General features: G+C 39.4%; 1 protein-coding gene and 1 non-coding gene across 2 annotated transcripts; both read left to right on the forward strand.

Annotated features, from left to right (window-relative positions):
* The first annotated feature begins 198 nt into the window (after positions 1 to 198).
* trnaa-ugc (transfer RNA alanine (anticodon UGC)) lies at positions 199 to 270 on the forward strand. Its single transcript has one exon. It is a non-coding gene; the product is annotated as a tRNA-Ala (tRNA).
* Positions 271 to 7,290: 7,020 nt separating this feature from the next.
* Positions 7,291 to 13,831, forward strand: mmp17b (matrix metallopeptidase 17b; the record flags this gene model as incomplete). Its single annotated transcript, XM_053324304.1, has 11 exons — positions 7,291 to 7,460; positions 8,429 to 8,561; positions 8,682 to 8,835; positions 8,923 to 9,031; positions 9,163 to 9,340; positions 9,993 to 10,169; positions 11,545 to 11,638; positions 11,770 to 11,843; positions 11,963 to 12,112; positions 12,695 to 12,976; positions 13,602 to 13,831. Coding segments are annotated over exons 1-11 (1,710 nt in total), but the record flags the coding sequence as incomplete, so codon positions are not given.
* Positions 13,832 to 15,939: the final 2,108 nt, after the last annotated feature.

Below are 15,939 nucleotides of genomic sequence, written 5' to 3' on the forward strand. Positions count from 1 at the left end.
ATTTAACATTATGTTATTAACGCAACATAAAAATCTTGACTGGTTCGTAAATTTTTATGAAGTTAGCTCATAAAACAAGTAATTACATGAACGCATAAGTTATATAAATCCGACTGTAATTTTCTCCACTATGACAATATATACAAAAAAATATCCTAGACATGTATTTATACCATAGTTTCTCTATCTTGAAGCAGCGGGGATGTAGCTCAGTGGTAGAGCGCATGCTTTGCATGTATGAGGCCCCGGGTTCAATCCCCGGCATCTCCACAGTCTTTTCTTGGACTATTTACTTTACTATCGAATCGGCTGTTTCAATACAAACCATCCACCAAGAAGTACATCGTTACAGCTAACAGGTACATTTTATACGTATCTGACGTATCTTTGCCAAATTGTTTGCATTAAGCTGCATTCATTAGTTATTATTAGAGAAAGGTTTCTTTAAGACCGTGAAACTCCGTCAAAAACACGTCTTCGTTTTTATCTTTTTTTTCCGAGCAACGAATAAGAGATGCACTGAACTCACCAGACATGCAGTTTAACCTTCCAAATCAAAACAGAGAAGGCTACATGTAATTTAAACTGAATGTAAAGTTAAGTCATGTGAAGCAGTAAACAGTCAAACAGATATATGAATATAATACATTACAACAAAAAGAGAGCTCAGACACCAATTACTAACATACTATTATATATACTAGTGCAGGAAGTGAGTATCTGCAGGGACTGTGCTGCCAAAAATCTGCCTGTACTATTCATCATTAGAATCACCTGTGCTGTAAATAGGGACATGGGTAATGGAAAATCTGTAGGAGTTGGTGTAACTGTAGCCAAACACATGCAGGGTTAGTCACACAACTCCTCACACATATGCTTTATTATTATTCCAGCCCCACTTCCTTTGCTGCTGGCAGTGCTGCTGACAGTGAAGGCAGGAGGGGAGAAGAAGACTTTGAAAGGTCTGGTTACAGCATCCTAATCTCAAAACAAGTGGTGCATAAATCTAACAAAACATTTCTTATGAGACAAAAGTGACTTGGTGTTAAAAAAAGCATAATATCTCAACTACCTGGATAGATATCTAACTATGCTGATAGTTTGGGTCCTACACTGTCTCCCAGGTTTTGGAATATTCATCTCTGAGATTTATTCCAGCCATGTTGACGATTAGTCAATGCATTTTGCTAAATCTGCTAGCATTATCATGCTGACGAAATGGCAATGTTTCCGCTATAAGTCGTGTTAAAGGAATTAGCTTCTTATGCAGTGACGTCACTGCATGTACACAGTATTCTGCTGAGCTGCAGGGGGTCTCATGTTTAGCTGTCAGTGTTATTGGGCAGCATTCAATCCAAAGTAGGTTGACATGTTTCCATCTGTTTATTTCTTTGGTCAATCTATCTACCATTAGGCTATCATATGGTATGGTCTATCCATCATATAGTATGGTCTGTCTATCATATGGCATGGTCTATCTATGGTACTGTAGCACTGGAGGTGGAGGAGAAAATATATTTTTTTGTAATTTGTGTGAACCAAAGTTTTGAAGTGTGTTTGTATGAAACATGACAAGACAATGGTTAAAATTCTATCTCAACTGAGAATTGAGTCATTTTATAAATGAGACCACAGCTCTGTGCACATCATCACTGCCCTCTCAGCTCTGACATCCACATTAGTAATTGGAGTTGAACACTGCCCTCTTTGTTGACCTGGGGCCTCTTTTATTCTCCTCCATACAAAAGTCATCTAGCGGTTTAACCACCAACTGATCATAGGCCGGCACCACAGGTCAATTTTGTCAGAACCAGGTCAGGGAATATTAGCTTCATGCTACTGGTTCCACAGATATGCAATCATCACATATACGGAATAACGTTCTAGTGGTAACTCTTACTTTTGATCTGTTTCAGGGTTTTCAGCATAGAAAAAGGCAAACTTACGGATAATGGACATGTTAAAACATGAAAGCTCTAGAGTGAGTATTTATATTACCATTTTGCAGTCTCTAATGCAGATGTGTACAGAGGTATCTCTAGCGTGCAGGACTCCAGAGAAGGTCATTCAAAGAACTTGACAGAGACACCATGCAATCTGAAAGGGGTATTTTTGTTGCCACGGACAACAACAAGACATGCCCCACACAGTCCCAGACACTCAGCTCCATTCACATATTTACCAAGATCCACACCCACCCACCCTACCAGCATCCATCACCCATTACCCCCAAGTAACCTTTGACCTGTCACAGCAGCTACATTCATGAGGCAGCTGCCTGTTGTCCCGGTGACAGTGGAAACACTCTCCATTTACCCCAGAAACCTTAATTTTATGCTTCCTTAAAAACTTACTGAGGAAGCTGAGGAAGAAAAGAAGGTAACTGAATGGCAGAACACAGTCTTAACTGTGAGGTTATGGGTTATGCATCTGTGTATGGTTTAATTTTTCTAGCGCACCATGGCTAACTAACTAGGTATTGTTGAGAATTGAGACTCAGCATTTCTCTATAGACAACAGTTAAGTCTGGTCAAGAGGTTGTGACTGAAATATGTCATCAACTCTTGGGTTACCATGACATTTTGTAAATTCAGTCATGGTGCCCAAAGAGTGGGTCACCATTATTTTGGTGATGTGCTTACTTTTCGTCCAGCGCCACCAGCAGGTCAAAGTCTTCACTTATCCAGTGATTAATGGATTGGCGCAACATTTTGTGACATTCGTTACTCATAGACAATTTGTGCTAATGGCTTTGGTGATGTACCTTTTTCCTCTAGAACCACCATGAGGCTGATATTTATGGAATCATAAATGCTGACGTGATCGGTTCCTTAAGGTAAAAGTGACTTACCTACTGTGCATTTGTACAAATCTATTCAATTAGTGATGCCTTTTATCACTGGTGGACATAAGATCAATGTGTTAGACTTTGGATCAGGTTGTAAATGACACATCAATTTCACAACAAGTAAATCTACACTGAAGAAAAACAACCCTCAACAAAATGTGATCAACTCAGAGAGGGTTTAGTGAGTCAGATCAGTCAGTCACTGGATCTGCCCATCCTGCTACAGAAGCAGATCAGAGGAATCAGGTTTCCTGCAAAAACATCACATTGGCCCTACATGTGTTTTAACCATCAGTCATTGTCCCTCTGCAGACAAAGAGCAGATTAGATGGAACTTAATGATCCCAGTGGGACGCCGCTGCCGCTGCTAATACGCCTTAACAAAGAGAGACAGAATATGAGTATTGACATGAATCAGCCTACAGCAATATGGAGGGACGGTAGAAATGTATGGTCGCTCTTGAAAATATATCAACAAAAAGAAAATCCTGTAACACGTGAATGAGAGTTTAAAATCTTTTTCCCAGATGTACTCCTCCTGCACTCTCATCATGTCAATCTCTCTTTTCTTCTCTGCTCTCTAACTTTAGAATTTAATGGCTTTACTGAAACTTTAACAGCCAAGTGGAAGGATATCAGATGTACTTAAACAAGGAGGTCACTCTGCTGACCATGTTGACCCTCTTAACAGTTGGTCAAATGGTTTAAACAAAAAAAAAGAAAGCACCAGAGGAAAAAAATAAATAAAGAGGAAACAGATAGAAAGAGAAAGGGAGAGTCAAATCTGTTCGTCTTCATTTTAGTTTTATTAATCCTGGCGTTAAGCGGATTGCGTGTAAGATGTTAATGCTATCATGAGCAAAGATACACATGAACATGCAGATGTTGCACACATGCAAACACGCACGCACGCACACAAACTCTGTCGTGTCACACTCACTAATCCTCACCGGGGTCAGATGCAGATTCAGAGAGAGTGCAGCGCCGGGACTGATTGTTTTCATTTCAGTACACACAGTGGAGCATAAAGGATAAAAGCATTTATTGTCATATATGTTTCATATTTGGTGTGGATGCGGCGGCAAAGAAGAGGCTATTCCTGCAAACATGTGTTTGTCATAGTAGCGGTGGGTGGGGTGGAGGGTGGGGCGTGAGGGGGGGGGGGGGGGGTGTTTAGTAGCTGGGCTTTGAGGGAAGAAGCAAGTGAGGAGAAAGGACCCATCTGTTCCTATAGTGGCAGATAAAGAGGGAGTGAGAGGAGGACGGACGTTAAGCAGGAGAAGGGTGAGTATTTTATGTTAAATAACTCTAATTGTGTTGTTTATTTAGACGTTGGAGTGCTCTTTATGCATTTTATGTGCCATTAAGTTTATGATATATGTTTTGTAGTGGAAGGTCTGAGATGTTAGAAGCTGCTGCCAGATGGCGACAATATTGCATGTGTCACAACCAAGATCATCAGAATGACTGTACAGCAGTGTGCAGCTATGCAGTGACCAGGCTGTGTTATAAATGAGTTTGTCATAGAGGGAGGAAAAAATAGTAAAAGTAAAAGTTTTAGATTGGATTTTCAGAAGTCATGAGCTAAATACAGTTTGCAAGTGTATTTCATTTTCCAGTTAACTGTTAATCTGTTACGGCGTCTGTTCATTTTATCTTCCAACATGAATCATTTAGATTTAGTTTCCAAGCTTCCTATAAACTGTAATTCTACTGGGGAAATGCTGAATCATTTTTATTTAATCTATGTTTATCAAATCAAAATATACTGAATCTATAAAAGTCATGACCTCAGTGTCCTTAATGGTAGCTGTGATCAGGGGCGCAATGAGGGGGTGAAAAGTTAGAGGATTCTAAGGGACCATAAAAAAAATATTAGAACATTAGTTAATTTACATATTCAAATTGAATTTAATTTAATTTAATGTAACATATCATCATTAAAAGACATTAATAGAATATTTCATCCCATGCATGTCTACTCAGTGTTTTCACAGTTCAATCTCAGTAAATAGTGTACAGTTAGTATTGGACTAAGAAAGTTGCAAGCCTTCACAGATAAGTGTGGTTATAGAAATTGTGCATGGTTGGTGTGACCTGTGTGTGGTGGTGGGGCCCAATGTGATATCTTTTCATGGGGCCCAAAATCCCTGGTGGTGGCTGTGATCGTGAATGCATGGATTTTTTATATTTGTCACTATTTGTGAATGAAAGTTCAACCTGATGACTGAATGAGTTTGCAGCAGGTTGAAAATGTCATAGAAAAGCTCCAGTTTCATTTGGTGTATAAATAACTATAAATGGCAGTACAGAGATCCACTTTACTGTGACTACTTGAACACATCATTCACTGCCAACCTGATAACACTATAGACATACAAAAGTTAAAGTACCTGCTCAATAACTGCAGTTTACTGTCTTTCAGCCCATTGGTTTAATTTTACAGCCTGCAACTTGTTAGGGTTCAATCTCAAGTGCTGACTAACTAATTATACTACTGACAGACAAAAGTAAAGAGAACTGCTGAAGAAAGCACACCTGTCAATAGAAACTAAAGACTTGTCCCTGCTACAGCTGAAATCAGTGACTATGGGACTTATAATAGTACTAATATTCACCAGACTTCCAAAACACAACTCAGAATGAATTTAAATGTGGCTCTATATCTGCTGGATGTGTAAATAGACAACTGTTTGCTAATTATTAAGTCAGTTTTACATTGTGATGTAAATGTATGTAAATGTCACCAACTTTAGCTTTTACTCTTTTATGGAATACAAAGATAAGTTCAAGTTCAGGATAAGTTGAAATAATTTGTTATTCATTCCTTATTTTGTATTTTAACTTCCAAAAAGTGTATGGTAGAAAATGGTAGAAAAAAAACAAACAGTCCAAAAAAGACTAAAGAATAAAAATAATATATTAAATAAATTAATAAATTAATAAGACGAAATAAATTAAATGAAAAGTCCTTTCATGTGACTTCCATCACTCTTGTGTTTCAGTGACTGGTTAAAAATTGTTATGATGTAATTTGTTTGTTATCATTGCACAACCAGAGAAGCCGTGCTCACTTAAAAGAAAAAAGAAAGAAAAGAAAAAATAGACTATACCAGAAAAGTGTGTTTTATCCAAATTATTTCATTAAGGTTAACATCACCTCAGATACAAAGGAAACTGTTTGTTGGGCTATAACAGTCTAAACCTTTTGGCTTTTGCCCTCGCCTCTCTTTGCTACTTTAATCTCATTACTTTAACACCGTTCTCCTCCTCCATTCATCCTTCCTCCCTTTCATCCTTCCCCCCCTTCCTGCACGCTTTAACTGAAATGGTACACCCTCTAACTTAATTAAATGAAGCATCTTCTGGCTGACACAGACACACACACTCACATCAAGCAGTGTCCTGTACAGCAGTCATCGGTGCCCTCCCCTCTGTATGTTATGGTAATTTCACTTCCATTTTCTGATTGGATCTAGTAGATTGTTTCCCCGATGGGAATACTGTATGGATGTTTCCTGTCAACTTCTTTTGCTGACTGCTTTAACTCATTCATTGGGATATTGTAGTTATGGTGGGTTTTTTTTTCCTGATTTAGCACTGAGAAAATGAAGGGCTGTTGCAGTCATCTGACCAGGAATCATTCAAGCGCAGAAAGCCAAAACAAGTTAAAGGGTCTTATTAGATTTATCAGCACACTCTTTCTTTTGTCACTGAAGGCAGTGGACATGAAAGCTTCCTGAAAAAGTGCTTCCTCTGCATTTGGAGGTGGTGATACAAGAAATGTTACTCTGGAAGCAAATGAAATGTTAAAATACAGTTAAGGTTGTAGTCAAAACACCACCACTAAAATAAGCGTAGGCACTAAAGTGTCCGGAATTTGAAGTGTCAGTTCATGTATATTCACTCAAAGTAGATAGAGTATTGTTGGAAAAGCAAAAGATGAAAGCAGTTCAAATGCCAGATGAGGTGTAAGTGGTGGCTTTCATTTCAGTTGAAGAATAAAAAGCAGTTGAAGTGTAAGTTAGGGTTTAATAGGTGAAAGCAGTGGAAGTGTCAGAGGAAGCGAAAATGATGAAAGCACTTGAAATTTCATTTAAACAGCAAGTTAATTAGTTGAATCTCCTATGAGGCTGAAGCCTTCAGTGAATGTGTGACGTCGCCCACATACACAATAATGTTTTTCACATCCTGTCCTTTCATATAATTGGGCAAAAAGGCAGGAAAATGTTGAATATTTCTAAAATCATGAAAGACATGAAAAATTCTGATTTTTCTCATCGTAATATTTTAAAGTTTGAATGAAGCTTCTACACACAAATGAATGTTGAAGTAGAAAAAAACATCCAGAAAAATTCTAATTTTCAATATATGTTTTGACTTCAATCCAGGGATAGTTTATCATCTCAGACTCCGATGGATTTACAGGCAGCATTGAAGATTTCTGTTAAGTGAATATCTCTTGCAAAAACATGCAGCCAAGATGAAGACGTGGATTATATTTCTCTGCCTGAGCAATGGATGGATGCAAACAACCCATACTGCTGCTGTAACCCCAGCACCCTCATCTGCAACAGTGACACCCACTGAAGATGACAGCTCCCAACTGGTGGTAAAAGAAACAGCACACATTTAGCAAATTTTGAAATAGGCTAAATCAGTTACAGTGACCCATGAATTACTGGGAATCTGTGTGCTCATGTTGGACACATATACGAATTGCTAATAAGCACTAAACACAAAGTACAGCTCAGGCTGATGGAAATGTCAAGTTTTGCAGGTATTTGGTTATACACAAAAGTGTTGGAGAAGATGACATTTTGAGCTGATGATGGCGCTAGTATAAAAGTCAGGAGTAATTACAATTCATCCCCTGAGGACTATGAATATGTGAGCCAAATTTCACAGCAATCCATTAAAGACACAGAAACATACAGCATCAACCTCATAGTAAGACTTAGAGGCAAAATCAGAGGATCACCAAAGTCATTAGAATACCTCATCTGGGAACCATGAATGTCTGAACCAAATTTTATGCCATTCCATCAAGTAGATGTTGAGATATATCACAGCAAAAGTGGAAACTTTGGTGGCGCTAAAGGAAAAAAAACTCACAGATGAAGTTAGAATTGATCCTTTAGAGACCTTGATTATTTCTTGTAAATGTCATGACAATCCATCAAATGTTGTCCAAGGTATTTCACTCTGAGGCACAAATGTCAGCCTTATCGTGGTGCTATAGGAAGAGTCAGAGATTCATCAAAGTCAGAAGGATTTATCCTCAGGGGACCATAAATACCTGTAAAAATGTCATGGCAATCCATCCAATTATTGTTGAGTTATTTCAGTCTGAACAAAGGTGGTTGACTGACCGACCAACTGAACATCGCCATTTCTAGAGCATCCCAAGCATAGCAAGAACATTGTATAAATTTATTTACTAATTGAAATTATTTGCATATTAATATGCTTATCAGGAGACAGAGTTACCAGGTGAGGCTGTATTTACACAATTTAGATGCAAGGCTGAAATTGTTGAAGAACCATTCAAGATAACTTTCTCTTCCTCTCTACTCATAGGATTGGTTGATGAAGTATGGCTACCTCCCACCCCCAGACTCCTCCACAGGACAGCTACAGGCCTGGACAGCTGTTACTAATGCTGTCAGGGCCATGCAGAGATTTGCAGGCCTCAAAGACACTGGAGTCGTAGGTGAGGATTACAGAAAGTAGCTGTGTTCCATAGAAGAACTGGACTTAACATGTTTAACTAAGTGTTCTTCATGTGACCCTTTGAATCTTATTTTGCTTTTCTGTTTTGTGACCTGTTCAGATGAAGAAACAATGGCGTTAATGAGTGCTCCACGCTGCTCCCTACCTGATGAGCAAGAGCCATCTAAATCACTGACCAATCAAGAAGAGAGACACACAAGAAGAAGGAGGAAAAGGGCTATCTCCATGTGGACCCGCAGGAACATCAACTGGAGGTCAGATGCAAAGAATTTTTACAGAATCTTCCCATTTCCTTCAAGTCACCTGAAACATGATAAACATACATTGTTTTATATCCTTAGGTTGCGTTCATATCCCTTATCTTCCCATCTGTCTCGGGAGACGATTCGCTCACTGGTCTTCTATGCTTTAAGAGTGTGGGCAGAGCCTACACCGCTGGAGTTCCATGAGGTTGGTACATCTGTGCAATGCTACATTCATGTCATTAAGAAAGACAGGAGATATTAGTTTCATATCAGAGACAGCTAATCACATTAAAATGTAATTCTGTCCAAATCAATCCTCTTGCCCTTTTCCACTAGGTGGGAAGTCCCGAGTCAGCTGACCTACAGATAGACTTCCTTCATGGTTACCACGGTGATGGCTATCCCTTTGATGGGGCAGGCGGTGCAGTTGGCCATGCTTTTTTCCCATCAGATCCTTCCCGGGCAGGAGGAGTTCATTTGGACGCAGAGGAAGAGTGGGCCTTCAGACAGCCAGGTGGAACCTTTGCAGAGTTCATCTTCCAATGTTATACAGTTGTGAAATATATAAATTGAATATTTATGGTCCCCAGAGGATGATCCATTATGATTGTAGTCCATTTCTCTAGAAACATACTCTGGATGCATTTAGCAGCAGCACAGCACTCCTGTACACTAGAGGCTTTTGGCTTCTTTCACCACTTTGTATAATCACTGTAATTATGAGTAGGATGCTTGGGGCCAGAAATGGGAGCTGTCATACTGTGCAGCCAATGCAGCCAGTATTAATTAATTAACTAACTAAAGAGCATTCCAGTGTAAACAGCGAGGACATAGACTTTTCAGAGGTAAAAGCTTATTTATTTTCAACCATTGCTACCTTTACACCAAAACTTAAATGGGCACCCAAGATATTGCATAATATAATCGGTTGATTGACATCCATGTTTCCCAGAAGAAAAACTGCCTTGAAGTACATAACCTGTTCTGTAGCAGCAACCTGAAGTCAAAGCTTAAATAAGCCCCCCTAGTGACACAATTTTGCATCACAGCATCTGGTGAAAGCTTTCAGGGCTTTAGACCACATTCTAATTCCCCTACTCATTACATTTATCCTCTCCAAGCAGTGATTCAAACTACATCCTTCTCCCCCGCTCTTTCCTTCCCAGCCTCGGAGGGTACTGACCTATTCACAGTTCTGGTCCATGAGTTTGGCCACGCACTGGGCCTGGCTCACTCTTCTTCCCGTCACTCAGTAATGAGGCCATACTACCAAGGTCCTGCTGGAGACCCCCTTCACTACCGCCTGGGATCCCAAGATCTAGAACACATCACCCAGCTCTATGGTAGGATTCTTAACAATCAAAATACACCTTTCTTAGTCACACAAGTATCCAAAATCAGAATATAAATGTTACCAATAAGAAGTATAAAAAACCTTACATTTACTCACTTAGCTGTGGTGGTTTCTAGTGGTTTATCTGTGGCTTAACGTTTAAAGAATCAACATCTCTTCCCAGGAGCAGTGTCCCAGTTATATGATAGTCCACCGACCTGACTATTTTTATAGGGACTCTTTTTTAAGTTTCTCTTTTTTTTATTGAAAGAAGTTTCAATTAACTATGTTCAGAAATCTAAATAAATGCACATCAAAAGCACCTTTTGATGTGCATCACTCCTCTACAACACAAAGTATCACTTACACAACTTGTTAATAGCAGCCACAACTGCTACAATTAGTTAACATCATTTTCTCTGTCAGATGTTACATCTGAACTGTATCCAAAAAGTGGATAAGGAGCTATTCTGAATTGACAATAAAGCAGACTGTTTGGAAAATCGTGCCACACTGCTGCTCCTTACAGTAGGTCTTCATTTTTCGCCCAATTTTGGAAGGCACTTTCCTTGCATATATTGTAGGTCACCAATTGCATTACTGCTCTGTGTCAGGGAGAGGACATAATGACTTAATTGTCTCATGACTTCATATCTGCATCTTATAAAAAAGTCCCACTCAACAGCTTTTCAATAAAGGCATGAAACTGACGTGTTGTAGAGGAGTGATGAGTGAGGACAGCTGTGGACCAGTTGCCTGGACTGACCTTTATCTGCTGTCTTACACAGGACGTGCAGACAGAGCCTTTTGTGGTCAGTTTTATCCTCCTCATTATGCTCATACACTCGTGTGAAAGCGTTGGACTGTCGGGGATCAAAGCATTGAAAGCAGGAAATTCTATGTGATGATATGTGTGACTCTATTGCTGTTAAAAATGAACATCTCTTCATTTTCCCTCTATATAATATCATGCATGCTTCTTTACATCCTACCAGCAGCAGGATGTGGATATATAAACCGCTCTATATATGCTTAGGCATGATCACACAGCAGCTTTGTTACTTTTAATACAGTACATCACTCAAAGAGGAAGTAATAGAACTTGTTTTGAGGACTATTTTCAGCATTGGATTGAGTCACATTTGGTGCTCTAGTGAGTATTTCTGGCAGTAGGATGGTGTGTCTGAGTCAAAATGTGTATACCAAATTAATAATCAATCTTGAGTTTTTATTATAGTTGATCGTGACATCATTATCGAATGTTTTGTAATTTACTGATCACTGGAATGCATCTGATGTCATTAATAGTTGTTTTTTTAAAAGTTGCATCTCCTGTAGTGACTATTGTAGAGGAAAGGTTTAACCTGGTTTCATTTTTGATTTAGGTAAAAGGAACCAGCTGCTGGCTACCGATGCGCCCCGCCTCGCCCCAGAGCCTCAGTTACGTCACAGAGGCCACCACTATCATCACAGATATGGGTAGGCTTAGAGCACAAAATATGAAAAAAAAGAAATTCTTAAATTCTTAAAAAACACATTAGCACAGGTGTTTTTACAGCTATTAGATAGTATTAATATTTCAGTATTCATTGTGTTTTTTATCCTTTCAGTCCCACTGTAGATCGCTGTAACACCAGTTTTGATACTGTGGCAACAATCCGGGGAGAGACATTCTTCTTCAAAGGTAGAGGCCGCACCTCAAACAGACTCATTAGGCATGTTGAAATAGAAAACTGACATCAATGCATTGATAGATGGACCATTAGCCTCTCCCTCATTATGTCCCTGTTCATGTCCCTCCAGGACTGACTATGTGGCGAGTCAGCGGTGGGGGTTTGGTGTCGGGTCGCGGGGCCTCAGTCAGGAGACTGTGGAAGGGTCTACCTCCTGACCTGCCAAGCCTTCACGCTGTGCTGGAGAGACAGTCAGACCATGCCATCATCTTCATCAGTGGTATGATGTTCACAAAGACTCTTGGAGCTAGTTGTTGTCATGATGTTATTTTATTTTGGCATCATATTTCGTACAGACATTTGGAAGCTTCTTTGTCAATCAATCAGTTAATCAATCAGTCAGTCAGTGAGTCCAATCAATCGAATATAGTGTATCCAATAGTGACATTTATAAAAATTCAGAGCTGTGTTTCACATGGTGCAAGTGTGACTGACACCAAAACACCAAAGCTTCACAGTTTTTTCCATTGGACCAACCAATTATGAACATTGTATCCTGAATATTGTTCAACTTTCTTTTGACTTATCTATTATACAGTTTTACTAGGCCTGTCACGATAATTATGTTATCAACTTATCGTACTGTAACGTTTTGAAAATCATCATGTCTATATATGGACTTATTGTATGATACATGGACATGACGGTGATCATTTCTTGACATCAATATGGCCACACTTCATATTAGCAGCTAGCAATTATTTCTCAGACAATATATCATCAATAGATATCATGACAGGTCTAAGTTGTACATTTTCCAAACCAACCAAAAGTAACCACTTCAGATGGTGTTTTGCTGTAGGTTCCCAGTTCTGGCTGTTCAGGGACCTCTCCCTGCAGGACGGCTACCCTCAGCCCCTGTCAGCTCTCAGGATGGGGGTGAGCTTGGAAGGGGTGGATGATGACGACATAGAGAAGGAGGAAGAGGAGGAGAAAGGAGCAGTTGGGAAGCGGGGCTTGGTCTGGGACCCAGAGGAGGGCCCTGTGTGGGGGGAAATGGGAGACGGCGATAAAACAGAGCAAGGTGACACCTGGACTCAGCTTCTCAGAGAGGGTGTCAGTGGAATCACGACACACAGCGATGGTGAGAACAGAAATGTGTGTGTGTGTGTCACTGTAGAACTATCTAGCATAGACTTCTTATTTTACAACAGTATGGTTCATAATCAGGATTTAGGGGGTTGAGTTAGGGACTCGGTTAGATTTAGGTGTTGGTTAGGGTAAAGATTATTTGAGGATTAAGACTAGTTAAAATCCCATATAAACCATATAAATTTGTGATAAACTCATACATATTTGAGGTTTTTACATGAAAATCACTTGATTATAAAATACATTTGCAGAAACTGCTGACATAAACAAACTCTAACAGCGTCATATTGAGTACCTGGAAACTGCACAAATGCACCTAGCACTCACTAAGGTGTAAACCACCTGATGCTACATCCATGAGCACTTGCACCATAGAACACAGTAATGACTGTGGTGAATCATTAAAATTCATGCACACAGGAAAAATCCCAGATCTGCAGTGGTTCAGATTTAGCAAAGAAGATTATTCAGGGGATGAAAGACAGGGAGGGGGCTGGTTATAAAACAAGCCAGCACTTTTAATCTGTCGTCACTGTTAAATAGTATGCAATTTGTTATAAAAAATAGCAAAAATATGCAAGTTGCTGGTCGTGAAATCCTCCATCTATCCTCTCCAGGTTCTGTCTATCTCTTCAGAGGAGACTCCTACTGGAAGTTCATGTTTCCGGGCTCCTCACTGCATGATGGGTACCCGCGATCGTCAGCCGCTGACTGGCTGGACTGTCCAGATTCCTCCTCATCCTCACCTGTGGAGGACGATGTCTCCTTGTCACTCTCTCCACATGCAGGAAGACAGGAGCTCCGTGAAGGATGGAGGGAGGAGAAGGAGGAAGCGGGAGGAAAGAGGAGAGACCATGGGAGGGAGGGACATGGACAAAAACATAAAGACAAGCAGGACAGAGGTCCACTCAAATGGACACAATGCACTTGCCAAAATGGAGCTCTCAGCGGCAGGACAATATCTTTTATTGCTGCCTTGCTGCTGGGCACATGGACACTGTTGGCTATATAAACGTGATCTATGCAATAAAGCCAGCTGTAACGGAGAGGAGCATGTCATCTGAAAACACTCACCATGTGCATTCACTATATAGAGAAAGATTAATTATTTTGAGAAATATGGGGCAATATCAGTCTCATGTCTGTGTGTTATGTCTATAGCTGCAGTCAGAACTTGGTTAGCTTAGCATAGCATAAGGCCTGGAAGCAGGGGGAAACAGATATCCTGGTTATTTCTGACTTTACTTACACAAACAACATTTTATCCACCCTTAAAGCAGTTCTGTGCAGTGTTTACAGGTTGTGGTTTAGGATCAACCTCACTGTAATCACAGTTTTTGTTTCCCCCTTAACCTTTGAACAGAGTCAGGGTAGCTAGGCTAGGCTTCCCTCTGCTTCAGCTTTTTATAGTAAGCAATGCTAACCATGCTCTCTACCTGAGGTTCATATCCATCTTATCTTCTCACAGTCAGAAGAAAACTAAAATGAGTTAATTTCCCCAAAACACTGAATTGTTGATTTAAATTCCAGTATTTGCTATAGTTACAGGTATGCTAAGGACCATTGTCTACACATTATCTATCACATTTGAAAGTCGAAATTCAAATTTGGTCTTCATATATTTATGAATACTTATGATATAAACAGCTGGGCTTATGGGAACAAAACAACCCCCAAAATACATAAAATGACTCCAGACTCTGGTGTGTTGCTGTTTTGAAGCTGATTGATTTATTGGATTGTCACCACTCACAAAGCTGTTGATTTTAGAGGCTGCAGAGGGTTTTTGGGTCAAAAATCTTTGTAAAATAGCAACTACAAAACTAATGGAGATATTTTCTTGACTATGCAATGAATTGACCGTTAGGGTTAAAAGGAGCCTGCAGGGAGCACATAGCAGACTATGTGGTAAATATTGATTGGATCCACACTTTGTAAACCAGTCACAGTTGTGATATCTTTATTATAAACTCCATTTCTTACTTGATGGAAGGGCTTTTTACACTGTAGATCCTGCCTATGAATTTCTCTTGTCATTGACTTTTTTGTACAGAGTTTTTTGTGTATTTTAATGTTTTTGGAACTCTAAAGAGCATGCTCCTGTACACCTTGGCTGGTTTGGTGAGGCCTGACACACATATACAAACTTAAAAAGACATTGTATGATAGGTAATGATCAATGACACTGTGCTTTCTTCTTTTCTTTGTACTCACTCTGTGTCAAACCTCAGGTATTTGGGGAAGAAGTTGCTCTGCAGCTGTCATAGTAATATAGCAATATCTGCTCCAATGTCTTTGTAAAATTCTTGCAATGCATAGGTAGCTTATGTCACATAGCTTTATTTATACTGTTGATGTTTGTTTTATTAAAACCAGTATTCTTTTTATGCAAATGTTTAACCATTAAATGTCAAATGATAATAAAGAAGCAAGAGACTGGTAGGAAATAGAACATTTTGCTGTTTGTGTTTACTGAAAGATTAAGTCATATTTAGCCACCTTTCACTGTATTTTTGAATTCCTTTGTCATGGCTACAAGAAAGTGCCCTAAAGAACCATTTGAGCCAAATTTGCAGATTGTAATTTGAAGAGTAATGCTGTGAGAACCACACAAATATAATACACCTGTATTGTAAAGGGATCTCAGGGGTCGACATCTCTAACCTTGAAAAATAAAACCAAAACTACTAGGGAATGATATGGGTCTGACTCACCTCTTTAACCTGTAGAATCAAAAAAGACCCTAACCCCAACCCTCACCCAAATCACGATACGTAAGTGAATGGTAAACAGGGTAATAAGTAGCTCAGTGTATTTTCAGTTATATTACAAGTTCACCAGCAGAGGTCAGTAAAGATTGTCTAACAATGCAATGAAATCACAACACCCAAACCGAACTTTATTCACTTCTTTGTATTTTTAAGTTCATATGACTTTAAATGCTACACTGAGAGT

Source organism: Scomber japonicus, chromosome 8, assembly GCF_027409825.1.
Source record: "Scomber japonicus isolate fScoJap1 chromosome 8, fScoJap1.pri, whole genome shotgun sequence".
NCBI classification, from domain to species: Eukaryota; Metazoa; Chordata; class Actinopteri; order Scombriformes; family Scombridae; genus Scomber; species Scomber japonicus.